General features: G+C 38.6%; 1 protein-coding gene across 2 annotated transcripts; it reads left to right on the top strand.

Moving 5' to 3' along the window:
- The first annotated feature begins 16474 nt into the window (after positions 1 to 16474).
- LOC127118762 (protein MAIN-LIKE 2) lies at positions 16475 to 26210 on the top strand. 2 transcript variants are annotated; one of them, XM_051049022.1, is made up of 5 exons: positions 16475 to 17004; positions 17114 to 22541; positions 22643 to 23352; positions 23437 to 23527; positions 23612 to 26210. In XM_051049022.1, the coding sequence occupies exons 2-5, from the start codon at positions 22482 to 22484 to the stop codon at positions 23843 to 23845; spliced, it is 1095 nt and encodes a 364-aa protein (XP_050904979.1). In that variant the 5' UTR covers positions 16475 to 17004; positions 17114 to 22481; the 3' UTR covers positions 23846 to 26210. The 2 variants fall into 2 exon arrangements, with proteins under 2 accessions (XP_050904979.1, XP_050904978.1); XM_051049021.1 differs by having other exon boundaries at positions 16479 to 22541.
- Positions 26211 to 27574: the final 1364 nt, after the last annotated feature.

The following is a 27574-nucleotide window of genomic DNA, read 5'->3' as shown; positions in this document are numbered from 1 at the left end:
TCACTTCATTAGAGAACTTGTAGAAGAGAAAATCATAGCACTGGAGCATGTTACTACTGAAATGCAATTAGCTGACATATTTACAAAGGCTTTGGATGCTAATCAGTTTGAATGTTTAAGAGGGAAATTGGGGATTTGTATTCATGAGAATTTATAGCAATTAATTTTGAGTGGAAAAGGGAATAAAAATATTGCCTGCCCACTTAAAAGAAAGTTCCCCATTTACGGTAAATCATTACCTAGTATTGGAACTACCATCTATACCATTTTCACACGCTACCTCAACACAACCACTTTCATCTTCATCAAACTATTTCGTCCATCTCTGCTAGGGCAACAAAAAATTTCTCAAAAGTTTAACAAAATGTCACAACATCCCTCATCTTCTGGGTCAAAACCCACTCACAAAGCAAGGACTCCCTCCATGGATTTTCTGGATGAAGATGTTTTGGAAGTTATTCCTCTTTCAGTGATCCCAGGCGACGCCCCTGGTCCATCTTTCACGATAGGAAACACTCAAGGTAACAATTCTGACAACCCTCCTCCTAAGGATGACATGCATTATACAGATTGTGTCATTAGGAAACTAGTCACAAGGATCCTAAATGAAGGACACTCAGTCGAGGGAGTTTCGACTCCTCTGTCTAGAAGGGACCCCTCACCTGAGGTGGAACCTCAAACTGAGAAAGATGGTGATTCATCGAGGTCAGAGAAAGACATTGTTGCTGAGGGACTGTGTTCTCTAGGTAAAACCTTGCCTAGAAAGAAACCTGTAGATGCTTCTCAGTCTAAGAAGCATGAAACTACTGAGAAGGTGATTGATTTGGAGGAAGAGAGCTCATATGAGGAAGATGACACCTTGGTTCATCACTTGAAACCAAGTGTTGCAAAGAAAATGAAGACCAGGAAAGGGAGGTCTGTGGCTGAGATGATGACAGCCAGAACTAGTAAGAAGGCTGCTGTTGTAGGTCCTTCAAAATCATGGAGTAAAGTGGAAGTCAAGAAGAGAAAGGTCAGAGAGAGTTCTGATTCTGAAGATTATGTCGAAGACGATGTGCCAGACATCTCTCCTGTTAAAAAGCAAGCTGTTAGAAAATTTCCTACTAAGGTTGCAGCTGTGCATTTGGACAACATTTCCTTCCATCTAGAAGATGGTGCAGCCAAGTGGAAATTTGTTATACAAAGGAGAGTTGTTGTGGAGAGGGAACTAGGGAAAGATGTTGTGGAAGTGAAGGAGGTTATGGAATTGATCAAGTTTGTTGGGTTGATGAAAACAGTTAGTGCATTACCCCAATGTTTTGAAGGTTTGGTGAAGGAGTTTGTTGTGAATATCCCTGAGGATATTTCTGACAAGAACAACAAAGAATTTTGCAAGGTGTTTGTGAGAGGAAGGTGTGTTAGGTTCTCCCAAACTCTAATCAATAAGTTCCTAGGAATAGGAACAGAAGGAGTTGTTGAGTTAGAAGCCACAGACAATGAAGTCTATAGAACAATCATTGTTGGTCAAGTCAAGGAATGGCCAAGCAAAAAGCATCTCTCGGCTGGCAAATTAACTGTAAAATATGCTATCTTGCATAAGATAGGTTCAGCAAACTGGGTGCCAACAAACCATATCTCAACAATCTCTAATGTTCTTGGAAGGATAATCTATGTTATTGGAACCAGGCTTAACTTTGATTATGGAAGGTTCATGTTTGAACAAATTGTTAGACATGCTTCCACTAATGCAGTAAAGCTGCCAATTGCCTTTCCCTCAATCATTTGTGGAATAATTTTAAGCCAGCAACCTGGTATTTTAAACACAAGTGATATCCCAAGTAGAAGGAAGCCTCCATTGTCAATTCATTACAAGTTATTTGAAGGCAGTCATGTCAATGACATTGTCATGACATCTGCAATGAAAAAGCCAGCCTCTCAAGGTGGCCTGATTGCTCAATTGAAAGAAACCTATAAGGAGTTGGAAACTGGGATTAGGGTGGCTAAGGCTAGGAAAGAGGCTTTATAGGTTCTAATTAGTAACTTGGAGCAAGGAGAGATGGACAATGTTGGTGAAGCCAAGGAGTCAGATGCCCATACCTCAAGTGAGAGGTCTAATTCTCAAGATCAATCTAGTGGCAGTTCTGGATCTGAAGGTGAAGAAGATGCTACCTCCTCAGACTAAGTTATGGTGATGGTCCCCCCCCCCCCTTATGACGACATGTGTATTCTGGATGCTGTTTTGGATGCTTGGATGCTTTGTTGTTTTTCTGTTTGGTGTTTGTAATTTCTGGCAGTCCTTTTTGATGCCATGATGTAATATTTGGACTCTTTATGAGTTCTCTGGATTTCTGATTATCTCAGCTAATGTAGCTATATATAATTATGGTTATGTACCACCTGACATTTATGTTTTAACATTTTATATGTTATAATATCCTTTGTGACATTTTCTGCTGGACTGATTGACATTTATTTTGTCTAATTGGTCACTCTGGTCTATTTTGACTAAAAAGGGGGAGAAGTTATTATGTGGAGAGCTGCAGTTAATGTGTGGAGATGTGGAGAACTGCAGTTAATATGTGATGGAGTAGTTAGGCTAAACAGATGACAACTGATGTTGAAGGAGATGTCAGAGTGTGACTCTGAATGTTATAGGTGTTGATGTTGAAGGAGATGTCAGAGTGTGATTCTGAATGTTACAGGTGTTGTTGTTGTTGAAGGAGATGTTTGTGTTGAACAAACTTAGGGGGAGAAGAAGTACCCATGTGTTTAATGTGTGTATTACTAGTTGCTATTATAGCTAGTAATTGTGTTTGCTTATGCTGCTGCTTAAATGTTGTTATGCTTAACTACTGATATGTTTTCCTTGTGAACAAATGGACTGATATGTGTTTTATCCAAAATTTGCCAAAGGGGGAGTTTGTTGGTTCTAATTGTTGGCAGTAATTTTGGTAAAACTAAGAGTGTTCACAAGTTGTCACATGTGTTTTCTTAACATAAGATAACTTGTACCTGCTGGACGTTTAAAATGTGATTATGCAGGATTTTACTGAGATGTCATACCCGATGTCATGATATCTATATACAAAACATCCAATCTGAACGTTATATATTATGTGATTGCGTTTTTAATGGCAATTTGTGTATGATTGATGAGTTAATTGAAAACGCTATCAATCAGTAATTACAACGTGATTAACTTATTTTCATAAGAGATCTAATCAACTGTCATGAGAAGATATGAATGGAAAATAGTTTTAGGGTTTTATGATGTCCAAGCTCAGCTGAATGATTCTATAAAAAGGACATGGAAAACCTGATTTGATACACAAGAAATAACGAACGAAATATTGAGAGAGAATAAGGGTTTAAGTCTTGTGTGGTCGTGTGAATTGTAAGCCATTCAATTCATCCATAGATGATTGAATTGGTCTGATTTTTGAGTTGTAATTTGTCACTCTAATATTTTAAGCATGAGTGTGTGTCTACTTGATTGAAACTGTTAAGTAAGATCAAGTGTGTGTCTTTGAAGAGTGTCTTCTTTTCATTGTAATTCTTGTTCAATATCACTGGTGTGATTGAGGGGGAGTGAGTGGGATCTCACATCTAAGAGTTCTTAGGTAGAAGTCACACGGGTAGAGATTAGGTGAAAAAGACTGTAACTTGTGTTGTTTACTGAGAGTCTTTGAACTGATTCTATTTTAGTGGATTTACTTCCTAGCTTGGTAGCCCCCAGACGTAGGTGAGTTTGCACCGAACTGGGTTAACAATTGCTTGTGTCTCTTGCATTACTGTTCTTTATCTTTATCTTGTTTGTATTGTTCAGATATTAGTGTCGTGACATTACCTTCGACATCACCTATCTGATACCAGAATTTCAATACTTGACTTAAACTTTCAAAAATCCAAAAAGAACTAACTCATCCAAACCTTTTTTTTAGGCCTTTATGCCCTTTCAAACTTATTTTTTGTTAAAAGCAATGCATCCACTTTAAAGTCTGTATCATGAACTACGAGGTTTTGATCCCTCATTTTTATGTTGGTACGTAGGCACAAGTCCGAAGGTCTTGTCGAACACAAATATATAATTAATGAATTATTTTCTCATCCCCATATTCTATTTGTTTGAAACATCATTTTTGTACCAAATACATATGCACACAAAAAGGGCTCCCTAGGAGTACCTAGGACACTTTGGGTGCTAACACCTTCCCTCTGTGTAACCAACCCCCTTACCTATAATCTCTGACATTTTATTAGTTTTTATTTGAAAACTTCTTACTTTTGGGTTTTGTTCGTACTTTTTCCCTTTTCCCTTGGAAACAATAAAAGCGCGGTGGCGACTCTTGTTATTTGATGTCTAACTTATCCATAGCTTGATGATCATGAATTTACCGCTACAGGGTTCTATTTATAGAACCACTTGTGTGGGTTGCAAGCTAAAAATCCCACTTAAGTGTATGTGGCCCATATCTTATGATATGCCAAAAACACTTAAGTGTGTGGTACCTTACCATATTTCGTATTCTACTTAAGTACACCGTACCTTACGATGTTCTACAATTCACTTAAGTGCACTGTACCTTACGGTGTTCCTTAGTTACTCTATCTCTCATCAATTTGTCCTTTTGTGTGTGACCCTATAGGTTTTCGCGACATTAGCAATTATATTAAATCACATATTTAACATAATAAATAGTGAGCGGTATCTAGCAACACATCACTGTTACCCAAGACACGAAAATGTCATGTGATATGACAAATCCTTTTGTGATAATACTTATGTGTATAATTACCCTTTTGTCATTATGTCTATATTGAACACAAGGCATAGACCGTGTCATCCTTGTCCAGTTTAATATTGGACCCGTTTACATTTATCCTGTTACACAGGATGGGCAAATTCCATCTAGGTCACTCATGTCCCTCAGCATGCTTCGTGGAGTACCCATCAACTGTCTTTATGGTCATCCAGTTATGGACAATGTTTGATCAGCAATAAGGCACTCGACTCTACATCTAGGGTACATAGTGGTTTCAGGTCAAAGGGTGGTATACACCATTATCACCATGAGAATAACTTATGACACTTAGCATAACATTCTCTATAGTATTCTCATAGCGGGTCAATCCAGTATAAATATTACTCTCATTATTCATACTTATGTTTAAGACTTGATAACTCCTTATCCATGATTCATAAGATGTGATCATCAGTCTATATACATAATAGTCTTAATGCTTTAATGTTATCCCACTTCACAACAAAGCTCGACTACAAATACTTTAAGAATAATGTCCTTATGTTTAATGAGATCTCATGATCAAGTCACACTTGATACATTAAACGGACTAGCTATTCTAGGGACTTTATTACACAAACATAACAAAGAAAAAGCCTTTTATTATTAATAAATAATTCGATACAAGTACCAAAAGTATTGGCCTCTAGGGCTTACACTAACAGTCAGAAGAGCTATCATGATAAAAGGGGGAAAACACTTGAGTTCCAGGAGGCAAATTGTGTGTTCTTTATAGTAACTCCGATAACGTGTGTTTTTCGTGCATTGAAGTCTAAGAAGCTTATACCGCATTTGATTTGCCTCTAGGGCTTACACCAACAATCTCCCACTAACAATAGAGTCAATTAGGCATAACCCTAATGCCCATAGATCTAGTATGGCCATCATGCTTCTGTTGCGCAAGAGGCTTAGTCAGTGGGCCAGTAATATTGTCAATAGATCTAGTATTTTTCACATCTCCTCTATCTATTATCTCTCAAATGAGGTGATAATGCCTAAGTATGTGTTTGGATCGTTGGTGAGATCTAGGCTCCTTAGCTTGTGCGGTAGCACCATTGTTATCACAATAGAGACCAATGGGATCCACAATGCTAGGAACTATTCCAAGTTCACTAATGAACTTTTTGATCCAAATAGCTTCCTTTGCTGCACTTGAGGCAGCAATATACTCGGCCTCAGTTGTAGAATCAGCAACTGTATCTTGATTTGAACTTTTCTAGCTCACAGCGCCACCGTTTAAGCAAAACACATAACCAGATTGCAATCAAAAGTCATCCTTATCTGTCTGGAAGCTAGCATCGGTGTATCCAATTACAGCAAGCTCTTCCTCGCCTCCATATATCAAGAATGAGTCCTTAGTCCTTCTCAAATACTTAAGGATATTCTTGACAGCTACCAAATGAGCATCATCGGGATCAGATTGGTACCTACTCGTTGCACTTAAAGCATACGAGACATCTGGTCGAGTACATAACATGGCATATATGATAGATCCTATTGCAGATGCATCTGGAATCTTATTCATGTGATCCCTTTCTTCCTTAGTTGAAGGGGATTGTGTTTTTGAGAGACACAAGCCATGTTGCATAGGTACGAATCCTTTCTTGGAATCATGCATATTAAAGCGTCTCAGCACTTTGTCTATGTATGTACTCTGACTTAGGCCAAGTAGTTTTTATGATCTATCTCTAAAGATCATGATTCCTAATATATAGGCTTCTTCACCTAGGTCCTTCATAGAAAAGCATTTCCCCAACCAACACTTTACTTGTTGTAGGGTAGGGACATTGAAATTCTGGTGTAGTCAGATTTCAGATGTTCTATTCCAAGTCATGACATCTGATCTAACATTGTAACTAATACAGCAAGATAGTTATTAACCACTGTACTAATATGCACACGTTCACAGATGTCACGACATCTCATTCTATGTCACCCTAGAATGGATGAACACCTGGTTCTGTGCATCAGGAAGAAAGACTCAACAGAGATCAATCCTAGCACTCACTTCTGTTGTTTTCTTATACAGTTATGAGCATGATGTCGTACTGTTGATTTTGGACATCATCTGTTACATTTATCCAGTGTGTTTGTCTTTTACTTGTATTTCCTGAATTAAAGGTTGAACACGTTAATCTAATTTCCACTTATTAGATTGCTAACAAATAGGCTATTTGTTAGGTTCATTAATTGTAGGTTAGTAGTTGGTTTTCTGGATTTTAGCTCAGCTGTTGAATCCCTGAAGAATAGCCTGAGAAAAATACTGAACCAGAAAAACCAATCATCCTACACTTTAGCACCTGCTGTTGGGAATGAATGTCACAACATTCAGTTCGACATCCAGAACATATGTTGATTCTGTTATGTTCCTGGAAAGGACTGTGCCAAGTTTGCAGTACTGTAAAAGACCAACTAGTCTCTACTTCAGTATCAGCCTTCAGTATCAACTGTCAAAACATCCAGTTTGACAGTTTCACAATGGTCCTTCGGCCAGGTCTGTTATCCTTGGAAAGAACAGACTTAAGTAAATACTGAACTGAAACTAACCTGCTTATTATTCAGTATACGTTGTCACTGATGAATGTTACAACATTCTGATTGACATTCACACAGAAGGCTATATACCAGGTCTGTTATCATCTTGATAAGTTGACTGGAAAACCAGCTGAGTTATGACAGTAATAAGAACACATGCAGAAGGAAAACAAACACAGGAAATTGTTAACCCAGTTCAGTCCAACATGACCTACATCTGGGGGCTACCAAGCCAGGAAGAAGATCCACTATCAGCAGTATTAATTCAGAGTTAAACTCCCCCGTTTACAACTCTTCACTTAATCCCTACCCAATGCAATATATACCTAGGAACTCCTAGATAGAAACCTCCAGTTTCCATTCCTATCACTACAAATACAATGTAATGTTAACACACCTTGAACTTGCTTCACAGCTTCATTCAAGAACAAAATCACTCTTGCCTGCAGGCTTTGAGTTACAAATACTCTCAGCTTTGACCACTGAGAAACACATGGTAACCTTCCCACAGATTGGGAGGTTTACCTCACACACACCCCTAAATTTTCATTCTAAGAGGCTTACAAAAACTAGGTTACAATGTGCTATTTATAACCTAATCACCCAACTGGATTTGGGCCTTCAGAAATCGCAGCAAACTTGTTCTTTGCTGTTACAAATTCAGCAGAAAAATTCTGCTACAAACAAGGTCTTTAATCCTAAAATCTCTCCATATATATCTCCTTACTTTGAGCCTATATATCTTCTGATTGAGTCGTCAAGACCTCCACATGGGAGTTAGGATATTCACCAAATATCCTTACTAATCCCAGAATAAATACTGAATTAATTAATTCAGTTTTCTACACATGTACGATGTCACAGGCATGATGTCGTGACATCGTACATTACATGTTGGTCCAGATGTTGAACTTCTTCAACCCAACATATTAAAACAACAGAGATGATTACATTATTTGTTTTACAAAATTAATGCCAATCCTAAGGAATTAACAATCTCCCCCTTTGGCAAATTTTAGCTAAAACAAATAAACAATACACTGGACAAAACATCCCAATTTGGGAATGCTCTTCATCTCTGTCATTGGCTCCACCACCACAAACACCAAAGTTGGTGTACATGAGGAAGAAGAGGTACACGGATCAGTTGTACCAGAACCCTTCCCCTCAATAGGAGAGCTTCCTGAAGAGTATGTAATGCTGAGTACATAGATAATGTAAATCAGATCACAAGCCACAACTGTCCTCTTAACTCAGATCACAAGACACAAGTGGTATACCCAGTTGGTGGATTTTGTGCCTGACACCAACTTCTGTTTGCTGCCACAGTTAGCTTGCTTCTGGTACATTCTCAACCCCAGGACTGTATTTCTCTCCCCCTTTTTAGCTAAACATTTGTAAAGGCACCCCTCACAAAACCAGATCCAGGTGCAGCTTGCCCAAACCTTAACATACCCCATGATTCTGAGGGAATGGAGTGTTTCTCTTGTGAGAAGAAGAGGGCTATTACATCCTCTAAATAGTCCAGCCCGTGCTTAGGAATTAACGGTAGGAATTAATGCTTGGTCAAGATTCATTAATTTTTGCTGAGAAACAGTCAGAGAATCACCAACAAAATCTCAGCCTATCTTTGAATACCTTTTATAGCTCTTGACTATTTCTTTTCCAAAACAGCAGTTCTAGTGCATGGAGACTATTCCATATATGCAGTCAGACACATTCCACGTGGCTTGTTCCTGCATTCTGCCAGTATTCAACATTTCCCAAGACCCCTTTCAAACCTCCAGTAGAGACTTGACATCTGGCACTGCTATAGCCAAATTCCCACTCTTCAGCAGATGGTTACTCCCCCTGTACCACGCAGCTGTATCCATCAGGCTTATTCTAATTAGACACATCACCTTCATAATTCCTACTGACTTTAAGATTCAGAAGGAATTAGCAGCATTGTCCAGGGCAATGTCATGACATCCGGTCAGACATTCTTCTGCTCACTCAGCCTTGACATACATCACAGCATCCTGATAACTGACAAGGTGCCATACCTAGTTATCTGAGTACACAAAGACCACAAGCTTGATAATTACTTGCAGCTTCAAAGACAGAACTCCCCCTGTCATGGACACCCTACTCTCCTCTTGACACTTGGAGGTCACACATGAGCATATCCAACACCCCAAAGTTGGACCTTCACATACTTCCTGATTCAAAGAGAATCCAGACCACTTGATGAATGGAAAACATAAGACGCATCTTCATGTCTTCAAGAGCACACCCTCTGTTCAACCCTCTTAGCTGAACACATTCACACTCTGTGTCAATCTCTCTTCTAACCAGAACAGAAGACCACTTCACAAGATGTTCTAACATCAGCTGGGACATCCTTCATAACAAGACAAGGCACACCATCTGATAGTCTTCAGATATCACTGAGTCACCGGGTTGATCAAGAAGAACCCAGACATACATTGGGACATATACATTTTCATCCCATTACAAGAGATAATCTTCCATAGATGGCCCAGAACTCCTACCACAAGCTCCAAGGGATGAATAGAAAGCACCTCCTTTTGTCTTCAACTTAATACTTTTCTGCTCAAAAGTAATTTGTCTCAGACTTTCCTCAAGAATAATCAGCTGCCATATGTTGATTATCTTGATTCTTCGAACTCACTTCTGAGGTAGACCCCCTTCCACTGGTTGATTACCTCCTTCATGAATCCTCATATGAAAAAGTCAAATGCCACCTTTTGACCTCTCCAAGTTTATCAGACTTCTCCCAAAGATATTCTGACCTTCCAAGTGAGATTTGAACTTCAAGCCTATTGAAGTGTCCAATCTACAACCCTGCCGACCCTTCTATCTCAAGTTGATGCGCCGCTTCACCAACTAAGAATCTAATGTTGAACCAAATGTCACAACATTGTGTTTTGACATCCAGCTGTTGAATTCAGCTCCTTCTTCTGCCACTTGAAAGAGCTTCCTCCCTTCACAGAACACGAGTTCAATGTTCTCATAGACTTGATTGTGGGACCAAGTTTGAGTAAACAACCTTCATCCTGCAGGTTTGCAGTTAAGTCATCCAAGTTCACACCTTGATGAATTCCTGCTTCTTCTCCAAAGACATCAGACACTCTGGTGCATGAGTCTTCAGAAGGACCAGTTAGCAACTAACCCTTCAGCTATACCAAAGATTCTACTTCCTAAAGCACGACTGTTTCCATGATGTTAAGAAAGCTGCCACTTGTTCTTAACTTCATAGTGTGCATTAGCCAATGCACTTCCTTACCTAGATCAGGAATAGGCTGATCCAAGTAACCACCATCAAGACTCTGAAGTCTTCTTCTTCTTGTACATACCAAGGCTGAACATATTTCTTGCCAGGAAACCTTTTCAGAGATCATATGCTTTTGCTGCCACCAAAGAGATAGACCATAAGCCAATGTACTATCCTTCCTGTGATTCTGCACAGGGTCTTGAAGAAGAGATGTTCCAACATCTTTAAGGACATCAGATATCTTGAGCTCCAAGGATAATCAATTAAATACTTGTACTTGGCACAAGCTGACATTGATTTTAAATCCTTTCCCAATATTCCTTTCAGATACTTCCACTATAAGACTACTTTGAACATACTCTTCTAGTGTCAACATCTTCTGCTTGCAAGCACTTCAACAGTTTTGAAAATCTTCTCAAATTAAATTCACCCTTAGGAATGAGAGGGATGAATTCTTCCTTGCAAGTGTGTCACACAGCCACCAGATCCCATGTGACACAGGTCAACAGCCAACCAGACTTTAGGCTGACCAAATGAGAGGAGGTTAACCAAAACTCCCCCTCAAATTAACAATCATGGAAGCTTCACACCAATATCCATGCATTGTACAGACATGTCTCAACATGACATACACCATCCCTACCGGTGACACCTAACTCTATGAGTTATACCTATACATACTCCAATCACCCCAATCAGACTTCAGCTGACCATAAGTACTAGTGAAAGACATCAACACGAGTCCATAGTAGATATGCATTGCCAGAGCACACTACCTCAACCAACCTCTGAATCTTCATATTCTCACTCCTTGAAAGAACTGCCACTTCTGAACGTGGTGTTTGAACAACAAGATTCATGGTTCCAATCCTCTTAAATGATATAGTAATCAGGTTACCCCAATATTGACTTCTAACATTCAGGGGACTTGTCTTTCACCACTTCATAGTACTTCAGGGAACAACTATCCCACCCTGATCAATCTACAGGAGTAAGACAACCAGCAGGAAATTGCACAATGTCACACTTCAACCAGCTCCACTTCTAGAGATCAGACTTTTATAAGTGACCTTCTTGACCATACACCCGGTTGACCCTGCCCTTGTCAACTGAGCACACACAGATGTCTCCTCTTCCAGGTCAGGAGTAGGTTCCAAACAAGGGTATCCATTTGTTTGACACCTAAAAACATCTGTTCTTCAACCAGCATCTGCATACTTGTTGAACAACATGTTATAACATCACATAGAACATTGGTTCCACCTCCTTGGAACAAACCCTCCTTGAGAGTCTTCAAGGTCTTCATATACACTACCCAAGAGTGTAAAAGAATCAGTGATCAGGTGATTCTTACCATCCTGACGTGAGAACATCATGATGAGTGGACTTGAGTGGACTCACGTGTCTTTGACATCTTCAGAGGTTATGATGAAGTCTTGAATACAACAGCCTTTCATCCACATGAGGGGAAACTACATCAGAGTTTGAGTTTTGCCAGGTATTATGCAGCGGAAATCATAATACAACTCAACCAATGAACACACACTTCATCAGATCAGCCTTCAAGAGCATGCCAAGTTTGAATATGATTCAATACTTGCACAGTTGTCCCACACAAAGGTCCATAGCCAACCTCCAGAGACAGGTACACACCATTCCTGTCATGAACAGTCCATCCACCTACTTCAAGGGACCATTCAGGGAGAATACAGAACCTCCCACAGGTTCCAACATAACTTCTTGCAGGATACCAGAAAGTATCACCCATGGATCTCATCCAGAAGCAGAACAGGATGCCTGCTCTGATACCATTTGAAATTCTGGTGTAGTCAGATTTCAGATGTTCTATTCCAAGTCATGACATCTGATCTAACATTGTAACTAATACAGCAAGATAGTTATTAACCACTGTACTAATATGCACACGTTCACAGATGTCACGACATCTCATTCTATATCACCCTAGAATGGATGAACACCTGGTTCTGTGCATCAGGAAGAAAGACTCAACAGAGATCAATCCTAGCACTCACTTCTGTTGTTTTCTTATACAGTTATGAGCATGATGTCGTACTGTTGATTTTGGACATCATCTGTTACATTTTTCCAGTGTGTTTGTCTTTTACTTGTATTTCCTGAATTAAAGGTTGAACACGTTAATCTAATTTCCACTTATTAGATTGCTAACAAATAGGCTATTTGTTAGGTTCATTAATTGTAGGTTAGTAGTTGGTTTTCTGGATTTTAGCTCAGCTGTTGAATCCCTGAAGAATAGCCTGAGAAAAATACTGAACCAGAAAAACCAATCATCCTACACTTTAGCACCTGCTGTTGGGAATGAATGTCACAACATTCAGTTCGACATCCAGAACATATGTTGATTCTGTTATGTTCCTGGAAAGGACTGTGCCAAGTTTGCAGTACTGTAAAAGACCAACTAGTCTCTACTTCAGTATCAGCCTTCAGTATCAACTGTCAAAACATCCAGTTTGACAGTTTCACAATGGTCCTTCGGCCAGGTCTGTTATCCTTGGAAAGAACAGACTTAAGTAAATACTGAACTGAAACTAACCTGCTTATTATTCAGTATACGCTGTCACTGATGAATGTTACAACATTCTGATTGACATTCACACAGAAGGCTATATACCAGGTCTGTTATCATCTTGATAAGTTGACTGGAAAACCAGCTGAGTTATGACAGTAATAAGAACACATGCAGAAGGAAAACAAACACAGGAAATTGTTAACCCAGTTCAGTCCAACATGACCTACATCTGGGGGCTACCAAGCCAGGAAGAAGATCCACTATCAGCAGTATTAATTCAGAGTTAAACTCCCCCGTTTACAACTCTTCACTTAATCCCTACCCAATGCAATATATACCTAGGAACTCCTAGATAGAAACCTCCAGTTTCCATTCCTATCACTACAAATACAATGTAATGTTAACACACCTTGAACTTGCTTCACAGCTTCATTCAAGAACAAAATCACTCTTGCCTACAGGCTTTGAGTTACAAATACTCTCAGCTTTGACCACTGAGAAACACATGGTAACCTTCCCACAGATTAGGAGGTTTACCTCACACACACCCCTAAATTTTCATTCTAAGAGGCTTACAAAAACTAGGTTACAATGTGCTATTTATAACCTAATCACCCAACTGGATTTTGGCCTTCAGAAATCGCAGCAAACTTGTTCTTTGCTGTTACAAATTCTGCTACAAACAAGGTCTTCAATCCTAAAATCTCTCCATATATATCTCCTTACTTTGAGCCTATATATCTTCTGATTGAGTCTTCAAGACCTCCACATGGGAGTTAGGATATTCACCAAATATCCATACTAATCCCAGAATAAATACTGAATTAATTAATTCAGTTTTCTACACATGTACGATGTCACAGGCATGATGTCGTGACATCGTACATGACATGTTGGTCCAGATGTTGAACTTCTTCAACCCAACATATTAAAACAACAGAGATGATTACATTATTTGTTTTACAAAATTAATGCCAATCCTAAGGAATTAACAGACATCGTTTCCATTGAGTAATATGTCATCTACATATAATACCAGGAAAACAATTATTCTCCCACTAACCTTCTTATAGACACAAGGCTCATCTTCGTTCTTGATGAATCCATATTGTTTTACTGTTTCATCAAAACGAAGATTCCAGCTTCTGGAAGCTTGCTTCAATCCATAGATTGATCTTTGTAACTTACATATCTTTGGGCTTCTTTTGGTATGTCAAATCCTTCAGGTTGTGTCATGTACACATCCTCAAGAAGATTCCCATTAAGGAAAGCAGTTTTGACATCCATCTGCCATATTTCATAATCATGATATGCAACGATAGCAAGTAAAATCCTAATAGATTTAAGCATTTCAACTGGTGAAAAGGTTTCATCATAGTCAACCCATGAATTTGTTTATATCCTTTTGCAACCAGTCTTGCCTTATAGGTATATACCTTACCATCCATGTCAATCCTCTTTTTGAAGACCCACTTGCATCCTATAGGGTTAACTCCTACAGGAGGCTCTACCAAGGTCCAAACTTGGTTTATGTACATGGAATCCATTTTAGATTTCATGGCTTTCAGCCACTTCTCAGACTCGGGACCAGTTATGGCCTCTTGGTAGGTCACAGGCTCATCTTGATCCATGAGTAATACATCACCTTTTTGGTGTAAGACATATGTGGTTTCTTACTGTCGCTACGCGGAAAATACAGAGTCGCCATCGGTTTTTATTTATTCCAAAGGAATGGGAAAATATCGAGAAAACCCCAAAGAATGGTCATCGCAACCACAAACAGGTTCGGAAGTCGGTTATGCAAGGGGAAAGTATTAGTACCCCTCACATCCTTGGTACTCCATGGGCATCATCTAGGATGTTTGCTCTTACGTGTGTATTATTTATCAAATGCTTGCTTTCCAAAGGTTTGCGGAGTGAAGGTAGATTTTAAATTAGTGTGCTCGCCAAGGATTGGGATCCTCGTGCCTACGTATGCCCACTTGTTGAAGTGAGAAATCATAGCTTTCGTAGTTCGTGGTTTGAAATTTGTTTGTGTTTGTTTTGTTGATTTTATTACCTTGAAGAAGGGTTTTCGAATGGTGTCGCCCTAAGGCTCAAACAAAAGGTTTGGATGTGTTGAATTATTTTTAAGTTTTGAAGAAAGTGTTATTGATTTCGGATTGTACTAAAGACTATGGATAAAGGTGAATACCTCAAACGGTCAAGCCAAACGTCTTGTGTTCGAAGCATTCAGAATGAGTGTAGGAAAGCTCCAGTCTCATCTCTTCTTTATCGCTTAAGGCTCGTGACGTACGATCCTAATCACCATTTATTGTTTTTTTGGATTTGATTTGGAAAAAGACCGCTTGACGTTGGATCAAGGGTTTGTTTATTGAATTTGATTTGAAAAAGAGACCGCTTGACGTTGGATCAAGGGTTTGATTATCGGTTGATTTGAAAAAGAGACCGCTTGACGTTGGATCAAGGGTTTGATTATTGATTTTGAATGGTGTGCGTTCCTAATGCCTAAGAAGTAGCTATGAAGCAATAAAAGAAAGCAAGTAAAGCATACATCGAAAAGGGAGGGGGGTACATGTAAAGTACAAGGGATGTGCGAAAGTAAAATCATTCAAGTGAAATTAATTATAAGGATTTAAACTCTACCTAAACATGCATTAAAACTACGATTAATCACACGAGAAATAACAGCTGACAATGAATATACGACAATCTATGTTAATCGATTAGTTAGAAAATTTTATAAGTCCTAAAACCAGGGGAGCATGCAAAATTAGCCTATTTCTAACACTAGGGGTACAATTGTCATTTTACAATTATGGACAAATTGAATTAAATTGCTATTTCATGAAAATCCTAATTAAAGTCAATTAAATTCTAAACTCATTTTAATATTTCTAAACTATTTCTAATTATCTCAAGATTCTAATCTAGAATTGTTTAATTCTAATCAAAGTTTAATATTACTAAAAAAATATTTCTAATATTTCTAATTAAAAGTCTAAATTTAATATTGCTGATTAATTTCTAAAATATTCTAATCCTAAAATTATTTCTAATTGTTCTAATATTGTAATTAATTGATTCTAAAAATCAATTTTTAATATTTCAACAATTAATCTCTAATTAATGTTTCTAATAACTTTTCTAATACTAATCCACCTAATTAACTCTAAAGTTAATCCTAATATTAATGTAATCATCATAATAATCCTAAGATTAATTTCTAATTACCCTAATATTCTAGGCTAATATCCTAATTAACACCTATTTATCATTTAACTCTAATTCTAAATTGATTCTACAATTACTCAAGCAACATTCTAAAATCATTATTTAAAAAAAAAAAAACTATTCCTAGAATTACTCTAACTATATCCTATCAATCCTAATTATGACTAATTAAATCTAAGTAACACCTAATCCTCTAATTAAACCAAACAAACAGTTAGAACTCAACACAAAATTCATCTTCTTCACATTTCCACGCTCAGCATATCCAGAAGAAAAATAAAACAGTATTGCGGCGAAGAATCTAACTGCGTCGGTTCTCGCCACCGACGACGGCGGTTCCAATCGGCGACGTGTCTCCCGTCGCATCCACCCCGTCATGGCATCTAACTATCTCGTACGAGAAAACGCATAACCAACTAAAAAAAGAGAACGCATAACTCACCTCAACGTATGGTACGATCTTCGATTCTCGGCGGATCGAGACGCGGAGAACTTGTTTGGATCTCGTGGCCGTGCGCGTTGCTATGACGAACGATCAAGACTTGGCCTGATTCGAATCTGTTATGGTATGAACAAGCGTAAGCAGAAGCGACATCGAAGGTGGATCAAAGACTTACCGTACGGTGCAGGTGTCGAATCTTTCGCCGGATTTTTGATAGATTCTTCATCCTCTTCTCTGCTTCTGTTATGAACTTTTTGCTTCCTTTGGATTTCTGTTTTGTATTCCTTCTGTTATAGGACGCTGTAATGAGCTGAATCTCCGGTGCGGGACGAGGCCGTGGCTGCGGTAGGATACGGGAATGGTTGCCGGAAAGTGAAGAATTGCCGGATTTGCAGAACAGAGAATTTGAATGAGGGAAATTGGGATGGAGAAGAATGAGGAAAAAATTGTCACGAAGGAACTTGGAATAGAAGTGATTGCAGGATGAAGAAAATTTGGAAAATCCCCCTTTGGAATAGCCATGAGGTTAGCTTTTATAGCTTCTTCTCCAAAACAGTTAGAACTCCACTTAGATTCTAATGAAATACACTCTAAATTTGCTTGAAAAATCAAAAACAGTTATGAGTTAGTCATCTAGTTAGAGGTTGTTAAGAATTGGTTGAGGTTTTTGGCACGTGCGTTTGCAACTGGTGCAAGTTTATTGCAGTTTTTCAATCGCTGCTTCATGCCGTTTTCCGCCTATGGATGCGTTGCTGTTGGGTTTATGAATTATGCATTACCGTATTGGTGCAAATTTGGGTTTTTTTATCGAGATAACCCACTTTTTCGAAAAAATTCCCAAAATACCCCAATTTTCAGCAAAATTCCCAATCTACCCCACTTTTAGGAGGAGGCGCCAATTGAATTGGCGACTCCTCTTAAAAATTGCAAGGAGGCGCCAATTGGATTGGCTAGGGCACCTGCCCTAGCCAATCCAATTGGCGCCTATGTGTAATTTTTAAGAGGAGGCGCCAATTCAATTGGCGACTCTCTTAAAAAAGCCTCAAATGGAAAAACCTCCAACATTAAAGTTGTAGATCTTTTCAAGACAATGAATTTGGACATAAATTTTGCATCATTTGAAGTTTTTATGAGAAAGTTATTGGCAGTTGAAGTTGGACTTCTGAGTTTTTCAACTGTTATCTGACCTATAAAGTCTTGCATTATCGCATGTGTTTCTTTTAGGAATACTAAAATTTGTCCAACATAACATTTGAATTAGACATCTCAAATTTTCCAACGCACTTGGTCCCACCTCAAAAGATTTAAAAATGAGTGAGTTAGGTCCCTGCGAACTTGACCCAAAATTAGGGTTTCTGTCAAAATGACCTATAATGTTTTGAAATGAATGATGACCTTCCAAGTTTCAAATGGATTTTTGATAAACATGAAAGTTGTTCATATGGCGACTGTTGTTAAAACTTGAATGGAGGCGCCAATTGGATTGACTATGGCAGGTGCCCTAGCCAATCCAATTGGCGCCTATGTGTAGGTTTTAAGAGGAGGCGCCAACTCAATTGGCGACTCCCTCATAAAATGCCTTTTTGTCTTATAAATAGATGCGTTGTGTGACCAATTGTTCCACAACTCATATAATCATTTGGCTATCATGTTTGGTGTTCGTCGCCGATACGGTAAGGTGATTTATGCGAGAGACAAACCTCAATTGCTGATGCTGTTTTGGAACATCACCACGTTAGATCAACTGAAGAGGGAGCTGGTTCGATGGTTAGACGGGAAAATACCAGAAGGGGAAAAAATCAGAAGTATTGAGAGACTTGACAGTATCTTTGGTTGGGTGCGAATGAAGATTGATAAGGATGCTAGGGAAATGATGTTCGGTCGAGACGACATTAATTTGATTGTTGTAATCAGTTAGAATTATTTATGTTTTCAGATGTTTTGTACTGATGTTGGTTATGAAACTCGTTGTAACAAGAACTTAATGATATATAATGATTGATTGTTACAGAAATACAATTTTAAAAAAAGCTTAAGATCTAGATACAATGTTACAAAAAACTTAAGATCTAGATGATGCTCCTTGATTGGGACAGTTGTTTTTGTTGTGTCCTGGTTGAAGACAGATACTACATAATCTTATCATTTTATCTGTGGAATCCATCTCTATTCTGATACGTGTGCTGTTTGGCCTTCCTTTCTTCTTTCTACGCATCTCTTCATTGTGCCAAACAATATCTCCTTCATATGGAGGCCAGTAATCCTCCATTGGTAGTACTGAAAAGCTTTGACTATATACATTCATGATGGTGTTGGCCTTGTACACATCAGATAAATGGGTGTAAGCGTCTTGACGAGTATAAGCGCATGCTACAATGACATGGGAGCAAGGTATGCGGAAGGCCTGAAATTTTCCACAATCGCACCAACTTCTGTGTAGTCTAACAGCGTAGGCTAAATTTGGTCTCCCCTCGTTGTTGCCCATTGTTTCCTGGACGCTGAAATTTTGTCTATGACGGTCAAACACTGTTACAGCGTGTGTCGTAGCTTTGATGCTCTCCTCTTTCATGACCTTCATGCAACACTCACTGAATACTTGTCCGGACATTAACACTGCACTCCATCTTTCACCTCTGGTTGCGAACATAGAAGCCAACCTATAATAGGTTGATCTTACCAAGGCGGTTATCGGAAGATTTCGAATTCCTTTGAAAACCCCGTTCATGCATTCCACAATGTTTGTTGTCATGTGGCCCCAACGACAACCACCGTCAAATGCTCTTGTCCACTGCTCTACTGGGATGTTATTTATCCATCTCCCTGCGTCTTCATTAGACAGTCGAATTTCATCACGATAATATTGAAATGACGGTTGAGTTAAAGCATACCCAGCATTCACCACCTTCTTGCGAAAATTCTTATCTTTTATAGCACGCATGAAGTTTTGTGCAATGTGTCTGATACAGTAGACATGTGTAGAAGGAGGATCATGTCATCCGTTATCATGGTTGTTGTAGGCACTTTCAATGGCAGCATGTCTATCAGAAATCAAACATAGATTGGCTTGTGGAGCGACATGCGTTCTGAGATGTCGAAGAAAGAAACCCCATCCATTAGTCGTTTCACCTTCAACAAGAGCGAAGGCAATGGGAAATACATTGTTGTTACCGTCTTGTGCAACCGCCATGAGCAAAGTACCCTTGTATTTTCCGTATAACCAAGTGCCATCAATTTGCAAGAGAGGTTTGCAGAAAGCGAAACCTTTGATGCACAGGTCAAATGCCCAAAAGAGACGGTGAAATATTCTATTACTTGTAGCACAGGTTCCGTCTGGCATCATTGTTGGCACTGTCTCCATAATTGCCACAGTTCCTGGGACATAAGTTTTTAGTGCCCATAAAAACCGTGGTAATTCCTTGAATGAATCCTCCCAGTTGCCGAAAACCTGTTCAACAGCCTTTGTCCTCGCAATCCATGCTTTCTTGTAAGATGGAGTATAATTATATGTTGTTCAGATATGGGATATAATTATACTCACCTTCACTGATGGGTCTTTATTTACCAATGGCAGAATGTCTTGACATATCAAAGCCGTGCTCAGTTTACGGTGATCTTGTTCAACGTTAGTTGCAACGCAACTGTGCGGTGGGTCTATTGAAGCGATCTCCCAAGAGTCATTTTTCTTCTTGTAAGATGCAGCTAAACGAAACTTACAAAGCATGTTATGATATTCGATAACATACCTTCTAGAATCAGTGCGTTTCACTGTAAAGTCAGCAAAGTTGTTCATGTGGAATTTTTTGATTGCCAAGACACATTCTTCTTTGGTACGAAACATGTCTCCCACCTTTAATTCGCCTACTGGTCTCGGATACGGATTATAGAAGACACTGTCGGATGTTTCATCGTCGTGAAGATCCATATTTGTCATATGTTGAGGAGGATTGTAGGCATGACTAGGAGGTATTGGAGGTGGTTGAGCATCATCTTCATCGTCGTTGTTCAGCATGTGATCAACCTGTATCTCGGTCTCCTCTTCTTCTTCATCAACAACGTCGACTTCTACTTCTGCTTCTGGGTTAAGTTCATCTGACCATTGTGCATCATCTGTAGCATCTTCACCAGTTGCATCCTGATCGGTTACTTGAGACTGTTGAGACGGTATACATGGTTGTAGAGTAATGTACAACTCGATACAATCCATGCCTGAATGTTCATGACTAAGAAACATGTTTTCAACATCTTCATCGTCTCGTACCTTTAGGGGGAAAAACTTGCATTGACCATTCTCAAAAAATATAGGATTTTGATATGTGATCTTTGATACAATACCTGATCCTATAAAGGATTGTATTCTTTTTTTCAAATGCAAAAAGGTTGCATTTCTCTTGACCGTGATTCTAATGGTATTAGTGTTTCTAAAACAAAAACCATGAAGCTCAGACTCAAAAGTTTCACCGTTGCAGTGAACATTGACACTGTAAAATGATGAAGATGACATTTTGGAGATGAAAACTATTTGCAAGTGCAGATGAATGTGAGTGAAGTGTCTTGGATGTTGATAGTAAGACACTTAAATAGATGGTATCAGTGTCTCACAAGCTAGCTAGTTCTGAGATGATGTGTCGGACATTGAAGCATGCAAGCCAGTTCTGAGATGATGTGTCTCACATGCTAGCTACTCTGAGATAATGTGTCAAGCATGCAAGCCAGTTCTGAGATGATGTGTCTGTCATGCAAGACAGTGTGAGTTGATGTGTCAAGCATGCTAGCCAGTTCTGAGATGATGTGTCTCACATGCTAGCTACTCTGAGATAATGTGTCAAGCATGCAAGCCAGTTCTGAGATGATGTGTCTGTCATGCAAGACAGTGTGAGTTGATGTGTCAACCATGCTAGCTAGTCATGAGATGATGTGTCTGTCATGCAAGACAGTGTGAGTTGATGTGTCAAGCATGCAAGCCAGTTCTGAGATGATGTGTCTGTCATGCAAGACAGTGTGAGTTGATGTGTCAACCATGCAAGCTATCAACAAGTGACTCTTCATCATGCAGGAGACCGGACAGCCACGTGTCTGACATGTAAGCTAGGTCTTAGATGATGTGTCAGTCATGCAAGACAGTCTGAGATGATGTGTCAACCATGCAAGCTATCAAGAAGCTAGTCATCAGCATGCAGGAGACAAGACAGACACGTGTCGAACATGCCACATAGTCAGAGATGATGTGTCAATCATGCAAGCCATCCACAAGTGAGTTGTTCAGCATGCAGGAGACAAGAATGCCACGTGTCATACATGCAGATGGTGTCTCCAATTGGTTTGGCGCCTACACTTAAGGCTTGTACATGGTCGCCAATTCAAGTGGCGACCCCATGGAGTCAGTCCTCGAAACCAAGCATTTAGAACTAGCCTTGCATGCATGTATCTATGGTGTCGCCAATTTGAATGGTGCCCCCTCTTTAGGATTGTACATGGTCGCCAAATGAGGTGGAGACACCATGCAAACACAATTTTTTATGCTTTCATCCATTTGCCTATAAATACATCCACTCCTTCAACAATTCTTCCACACCAACATTCTCACTACTTCATCTACAATACTTCTTTTACAATTTCATCTTCAACAACATCTTCCAATTTCATCTACACCAACTCCCCAACAATATGTCTTTACTCACAATGGGTGAAGCACACAGAGGAACAATTGCAAACATCGCAACATACGTAAGTTTTTTCTTATACTAATTTTTTATGTTTCATCTCCACCAACCCCATTTTATTTTGAAATACCAACTTAGTCAAGTGTTATATTATTTCTATTATAGGATGTATCAAGGTTTCGAACTCGAGTCCACGAATTTGTCCCAATGGACCCGATGATTCAACCTTATGTTGAACTCGCCGGTTTTGGTCAGATTAGCAAGATTATGTCTTGGTCTATAGATAACAAGTTCATTCTAGCCTTATGCGAAAGATGGAGGTCAGAGACACACACTTTTTGGTTTCCAACCGGTGAGTGTACCGTGACGTTGGAAGACGTCTACATGCTTTTAGGACTACGAATTGAAGGCAAAGTTGTTAATGGTAAGACCAAGTATGCAAGTTCAATTTGCATGGAGCTTTTAGAAACTGATTTGTTAGATGATAATTCTAGAGGTCAAGGTATACTACTCTCACGCCTAAAGTCATATTATAATAGTTTATATTTAGATGAGCATTCTACCGAAGATGCTCGAATAATAAAAACTAGGTGTTACATTATGTTGTTACTAGGATCCTTTTTATTTCCCGAAGGTAGTGGTTCTAGCATGCATATTATGTACTTACCTCTACTTAGACATGTAGATAGAATAGGTAGTTACAGTTGGGGATCCGCATGTCTAGCCTATCTCTATAGTTCGTTGTGCAAAAACTCCCACAAAGACACATCTACATTTCCTGGATGTGCTGTTTTGCTACAAGCATGGGGATGGTCAAGACTACCGTCTCTAGCACCGGCCAATAACAACCCTTTCAATTTTCCATATGCAAAAAAGTAAGTTGTTTAAATTGCTATATCTTTACTTACTTCCTTACAGTTTAGTACCTATAACTAATTTATTTTAACTTTTTGGTGTAGATGGTCGGCACGTGGTATGAGTTACAGCAGATGTCCGAGACACTGTATTACTCAGTATCGCAACCTGTTGGATCACCTTCGACCGACAGACGTAACCAAAATAACTTCATTCATTCGTCATATTATGTTGACTTTTTCTACATTCATTTAAATCCTATCTTCTTTAACATTTCAGTTCATTTGGCGTCCATACCTTAATCTGGATCATGAGCATGAGGTCAACCCTGAAGACGCAACCGTATGGACAGGATGCACACCGATAATACGGTTCATAACAGTGGAGATGCACAACACCGATCGTGTGAAGCTGCAGTTCGGTATGGTCCAGAATATCCCAGATCCCCCAGCTAGCCTAGGAGAATGGCATATGCGTAAATTGAACGACCAATGGAACTTCAACCCTTGGTAAACCTTCGCAAGATCGGAGTGTCGCAAGTGGAAGCACCGTCATGACCATGTCTTAACTGACGCAGTCATGCCAAATGAGGTAAAACCAAGTCGTACTTATATGGCTTGGTAAAGATCAGTTGGATTTCAATTCATCGCCGATGATATGTACCTCTACGACCTACGCCAGACAAGTTACACACAAGAAGGATCAACATCTAACCCCCAACAACATTCTCAGCCAGGTTACTCACAACCACCTATCCGTCAAACTTTCCGTTCCACAAACACACAAACATACAACCAAAACATGTCATTCACCCAACCCCAATACCAAGAACATCCCCCATACCACCACCAACAAATGGACCATCAACCTCAGACCGAACATCGCTTTGCACCCACACCATCACCCTACGAAAGTCGCCTTAGCCAAAACACTAACCGTCCCTCCTCCTACCGTAGCCAAGAACCCTAAACATCACAATACCAAAACATCCCACAACCATATCTCTTCCAAACACCCCAACAACCTTTCCTAGACCCATCATTCACACCCATGTCTCCCTTCAACCGTCCCGGTCGCCCATCCATGAGTCAACCACACCCCAACTTCTCTGGCATGGGTCATGAGCTCAGCTACGTCGGTACACCATCATTGAATATTGAAGACTATGCTGAGTTGGCTGAATACCTCAACGGATCTTCTCCTGTAAGAGGTAATGACGCTCCTGGACCATCAGATGAACAAACACCGGTGCAGAATCGTCAACGTGGGTTAGGGCCAAGGGTTAGGGTAGCTAGGGGATGTGGGACCGGAGGTCGATTAGGTGATCCCGGTCATCACCATTAGGATTCTTTCTGTAAACTCCAACTTATATTAATATCAAGTCGTATTATATCAAATTTATCTTTGTGTAAACTCCAAACATTAGGTTTCTTTGTCTAAACTCCATTTTGGCAAAATTCACATACACATGTTTTGACTGAAACCCTAATTTTGGGTCAACTACCCAAGAACCTAACTCACTCATTTTTAATTATTTTGAGGTGGGACAAAGTGCATTGGAAAGTTTCAGATGTCTACTTAAATTGTTATGTTGGACGAAATTTCATAATTCAAAAATAAACACATATCATAATACAAAACATTATAGGGCACATAACAATTGAAATGTCAAAGAGTCCAAGTTCAGGTGCCCATACCTTTCTCAAAAAAAATGCAAATGATGCAAAATGTTAGTCCAAATTCATTATCTTGAAAAGATGTACAACTTTTATGTTGAAGGTTTTGTCATTTGAGGGTTTTATCATTCAAACAGAAGGGCTTGAAGTTGGTCCCTTTTGGCAAAATTCACATACACATGTTTTGACAGAAACCCTAATTTTGGGTCAAGTTCGCAGGACCTAACTCACTCATTTTTAATTATTTTGAGGTGGGACCAAGTGCATTGGAAACTTTGTGATGTCTACTTCAAATGTTATGTTGGACAAAATTTCATAATTCTAAAATAAACACATGGGATAATGCAAAACATTATACGTCAGATAACAGTTGAAATGTCAAAGAGTCCAAGTTCAGGTGCCCATACCCATCTCAAACAAAATGCAAATGATGCAAAATTTTAGTCCAAATTCATTATCTTGAAAAGATCTACAACTTTTATGTTGAAGTTTTTGTCATTTGAGATTTGTATCATTCAAACAGAAGGGCTTGAAGTTGGTCCCTTTTGGCAAAATTCACATACACATGTTTTGACAGAAACCCTAATTTTGGGTCAAGTTCGCAAGGACCTAACTCACTCATTTTTAATTATTTTGAGGTGGGACCAAGTGCATTGGAAAATTTGTGATGTCTACTTCAAATGTTATGTTGGATAAAATTTCATAATTCTAAAAGAAACACATGGGATAATGCAAAATATTATACGTCAGATAACAGTTGAAATGTCAAAGAGTCCAAGTTCAGGTGCCCATACCTTTCTCAAAAAAAATGCAAATGATGCAAAACATTAGTCCAAATTCATTATCTTGAAAAGCTCTACAACTTTTATGTTGAAGGTTTTGTCATTTGAGGTTTTTATCATTCAAACAGAAGGGCTTGAAGTTGGTCCCTTTTGGCAAAATTCACATACACGTGTTTTGACAGAAACCCTAATTTTGGGTCAAGTTCGCAAGGACCTAACTCACTCATTTTTAATTATTTTGAGGCGGGACCAAGTGCATTGGAAAATTTAAGATGTCTATTTCAGTTGTTATGTTGGACAAAATTTCATAACTCTAACAGAAACACATGCAATAATACAAAACATTATAGGTCAGATAACAGTTGAAAAAATCAGAAGTCCAACTTCAACTGCCCATAACTTTCTCCTAAAAAATCCAAATGATCCAAAATTTATGTCCAAATTCATTATCTTGAAACTATCTACAACTTTCATTTTGGAGGTTTTGCCATTTGAGGCTTTTTTAAGGGAGTCGCCTATTGAATTGGCGCCTCCTTGAAATTTTTAAGAGGAGTCTCCGATTCAATTGGCGCCTCCTCCTAAAAGTGGGGTAGATTGGGAAATTTTCTGAAAACTGGGGTATTTTGGGAATTTTTTCGAAAAAGTGGGTTATCTCGGTAAAAAACCCGCAAATTTGGAACGCAACGTATTGTACTTTGCAGCATGTATTTCCAATTTTATTACAGTTGTGGCGCTTACTACTATGCTGGTGGTGTTATGTGTTTGGATTATGTTTGGTTTTGATTTGAATTTTTTCCATCATTGTAGCATTGCAGTTTTTGTTTCCATCATGCAGTTTTCCAATTACTTTATGTTATTTGAGATTTGGATATGTATGTGAAGTAAATGGATTTGGATTTTTGGCTAATGGATAAATGTGGCAATGGATTATGGATATGATATATTGGATATGGAAATTGGATTGGATTTGTGAATATGGATATGGTTGTTATAAAAATGGATAATTGGATGACAAATGGGTAATGGATATTGATGGATATGATTTTGGATTTGGATGAAAAAATGGATTTTTGTTTAGTAAATGGATTTGGATTGTTAAAAATTGATTTGGATTATTAAATGGACTAAATGGGCTAAAAAATGGTTAATAGATAATGAACATTAAATGGATTATGAGTTATAAAAGGGATAGTTGGATGATGATTTGAATTATGGATATTAAAATGAAATTTAGATTATTGTTAAAAATGAAATTGGATTATGAAATGGACTTAAAATGGATATAGTTAATTTGGTTGGATAAAAGATAAAATGAGAATTGGGCTTAAAGACCTTTACAAACCTATGGACCAAAAAGAAATTCTAAACAATAAAATGGGATATTAGAATCAAATTGAAATTAAAAGTCCATGATTTCTAAAGTCAATTTTCTAAAAATGATGAGATGTATTTTAAAATCAATTCTAAACTTTGAAAGTCAATTTGAAAAGAATTATGACACGATGATAAAATGACAAATGCAAATTGGATTGAACCGTGTTTGAAATGAATGAATATATGCAATAAGAGATATGTAACAAAGCATTGAATGACTGATTTTTAAAAACTGCCCTGAGTTCAAGATTAAGATGAGGCATAAAACCACATGGACGCCTGATCACAAAATACATGGCGAACCCTTATGATCAAGGCATGATCAAAGTGCCTCTAAATCAAACAATTTACCAGGCACGTGAAAATGCTCACCAATGACATACACCAAGGGATTAAGGATTGATTGATCG

This window comes from Lathyrus oleraceus, chromosome 2, assembly GCF_024323335.1.
Source record: "Lathyrus oleraceus cultivar Zhongwan6 chromosome 2, CAAS_Psat_ZW6_1.0, whole genome shotgun sequence".
NCBI classification, from domain to species: Eukaryota; Viridiplantae; Streptophyta; class Magnoliopsida; order Fabales; family Fabaceae; genus Lathyrus; species Lathyrus oleraceus.
The sequence above is the reverse complement of the archived record's forward strand: the minus strand, read 5'-3'. Positions and strand labels throughout refer to the sequence as shown.